Below are 2,944 nucleotides of genomic sequence, written 5' to 3'. Positions count from 1 at the left end.
GGTGAAAAACCATATAGCTGCAAGGAGTGTGGAAAGACATTCACTGAGACTGGTGATATTATTTCCCATCAAAGAATCCACACAGGGGAGAGACCATATAAATGCCTGGAATGTGGAAAGAGGTTTTTTGACAACAGTGACCTTATTCGACATCAAAAGATACACACAGTAGATAAACTGTATAAATGCTTGGAATGTGGAAAGAGCTTCGCTCAGAAAGGAAAACTTAATTCTCATAAAAGGATCCACACAGGAGAGAGACCATATAAATGCATGGAGTGTGGAAAGAGCTTTATTGACAATTGTGAGCTTACCTTCCACCAAAGGATACACACGGGGCAAAGACCATATAAATGCCTGGAGTGTGGAAAAAGCTTTTGTCGGAACACAGAACTTATTCATCATAAGAGGATCCACACCGGGGAGAAACCATATAAATGCATGGAGTGTGGAAAGCAATTTACTCAGAAAGGACATCTTATTCATCATAAAAGAATCCATACAGGGGAGAAACCGTATCAATGTTTAACGTGTGGAAAGAGCTTTGCTCAGAAAGGACAACTTAATTCTCATGAGAGAATCCACACAGGGGAAAGACCGTATAAATGCTTGGAGTGTGGAAAAAGCTTTCATTGGAGCACAGAACTTATTCATCATGAAAGGATCCACACTGGGGAGAGACCATACAAGTGCATGGAGTGTGGAAAACAATTTACTCAGAAAGGTCATCTTATTACTCATGAAAGAATCCATACAGGAGAAAAACCATATAAATGCATAGAGTGTGGAAAAAGCTTTGCCCGGACAGGACAACTTAATGCTCATAAAAGGACCCACACAGAAGTGAGCCCATATGAATCCGTGTAGTGTGGAGAAAACTCTTAACAATCATAAGAAATTTACTCATGAAGGAATCCAAACTGGGGAAAATCCATATAAATGTATGGAGTGTGGAAAGAGCTTTGCTTGGAAAGGACAACATAAATCTCATAAAAATATGCCCACAGAAGAAACCTTATAAATCTATGGAGTGAGCTTCATTACTCATCAAAGAATCCAGAAATGAGAGTGAAGCTTACTATTGCATAGAACATTAAAAGATCTTCCGTTGGATCTTAATTGTGATCCTGTGAGGATTTTCTTGATTTCCAAGGAGTGGACACAATACAGCACAGCATTAGCAAATCTGTTCACCGTGTTTCATAGTGGCAAATCCCTTTCCCCAAAACAGGCTATTGCTCTTCACTCTACCTTTCTGAACCTTGCAAGCTGAGATTGCCACCAAAATACGTCTTTAATACTGAGTCCTTAACTGAAACAAAAATTTCAAAGTCTATAAAGTGGTATGCAACCTTTGCTTCCTTGAAAACATTATTGCACTGAGGGACTACACTGTGCCAACCTTGCCAGGCTTGACATGGTTGCTGAGTTAGCAATAGTATCTTTTTAGTGAACAGCCCAGAGGCTCATAGCCACCATGACAACCATGCACCTGCCTCAGTGCAGTTGCTACTTTTCTCTTGGCCAACTCCAAGCTCTGCTCTTAAGCAGTGTTGCTTTTGAACATTCCAGCTGAGCTCCCAAGGCAAGCTCCAGGCAGGAGCCCCACCAGGAGATGCTGCTAGCTGTAGTTTGTGGTGCTAGCAGTTGAGGGATTGCCTGCTTGTATTGATTGTCAGTCACCAAATATGGCCTCCTGTTTCCCCATCTTCTTGCTTTTTTCTTATTTCCTTTTCTCCTACACACCCACACATGATCTTTACTCTTTCTTAGACTTTGTTTCTGTAAACTAAGGGCCTTGTTGGGGTGAGGTTACTTTTGGATTTCCACATATTGTTGAAAATGGCAATGTGTGGCTCAATTAGCCAGGCAGCTGGAATGCCAGCATGGATCCTTTAAGTAAACTGTGAGTAAATGAGTGAGTGAGTGAATGAATGATTGCATGAGCCGATCTCAGATTTCTTGAGGTGTGCTGAGCCCTGGGGAAGAGGGATGGCAAGCATTTCTGCCTGGCTGCAACTGTTTTGCCCAAGCACAGATAGCAATGGTAGCTTTGCTTCCTCAAGCATCCACGCAGGAGAAAAACTACACGTAGTCCTCGATTTACAACAGCTCATTTAGTGACTATTCGAAGTTACAATGGCACAGAAAAATGTGACTTATGACCATTTTTTCACAGTTACAACTTTTGCAGTATCCCCGTGAACATGTGATCAAAATTCAGATGCTTGGCAGCTTATTCATATTTTCTTCCCATCGCTTTGTCTGCTCCTTTCCTGTCCATGCAGTGCCTTCCCAGATGACTCACTCCATTTTTGAGGGATTCCACAATTTCCTGAACTAGAACATGTTTCCCAGCTGGGTTTTCCCATTGGCTACACCAAAATGTGCTTAGTAATAGGCTGGGAAAGTAAGTCTTTAGAAAGTAAGTATTTCTGGCTCTTCACATTTACATTGAGAAGCAAGCCTGAGATTGGGAGGTAAAGAGTCGCCTTGAACTGCAAGATAAGTGGCATATAAATTTGATGAATGAATGAATGAATGATTATGTCTGATGTAGGAAGGTCAGATGAATTTTTCCTGAAGTGAAAGAAGGAATTCTCTAGAGCTGAATGTGTAACATTCTGGATGGACAGATCCTCTAGATGGGGTCCTACAGCATGTCAAGTTACATTAAGAATGAGTTCAATTTTTTAAAAAAATATATTTTATTAGATTTTATATGGGTAGGGAAAAGGTAGGATCAGTGCGGGTACAGGAAAATCGGGATAAAAGGGACAGGGTGTGGATAAATACAGTAATACGTAATATAGCACCAGGCTAATTTTCTCTAGATAAGCAGTTCTGGTTAGAGATTGAAGAGGAGACCTCTGGGATTTGCAAGACTGAAGGTCCATATTGCTAACTGAGGAGGATAGAATGAAGCTGAACGCTGTAAGAGTCC

The 2,944-nt window shown here is 41.1% G+C and overlaps 1 protein-coding gene across 1 annotated transcript in view; it reads left to right on the top strand.

The window, feature by feature from the left end:
• Positions 1-1,307, top strand: part of LOC107300568 (zinc finger protein 501-like) — a 7,098-nt gene extending 5,791 nt beyond the window's left edge. The window contains exon 2 of the mRNA XM_015829882.2: positions 121-1,307. Coding sequence (XP_015685368.2) covers positions 121-867 — 747 coding nt within the window. The 3' untranslated portion in view covers positions 868-1,307. The remainder of the gene's footprint in view (positions 1-120) is intronic.
• The last annotated feature ends 1,637 nt before the right edge of the window (positions 1,308-2,944 follow it).

This window comes from Protobothrops mucrosquamatus, unplaced genomic scaffold (assembly GCF_001527695.2).
Source record: "Protobothrops mucrosquamatus isolate PMUCROS unplaced genomic scaffold, P.Mucros_1.0 scaffold7471, whole genome shotgun sequence".
NCBI lineage: Eukaryota > Metazoa > Chordata > Lepidosauria > Squamata > Viperidae > Protobothrops > Protobothrops mucrosquamatus.
This window is presented reverse-complemented; position numbering and strand designations above follow the sequence as displayed.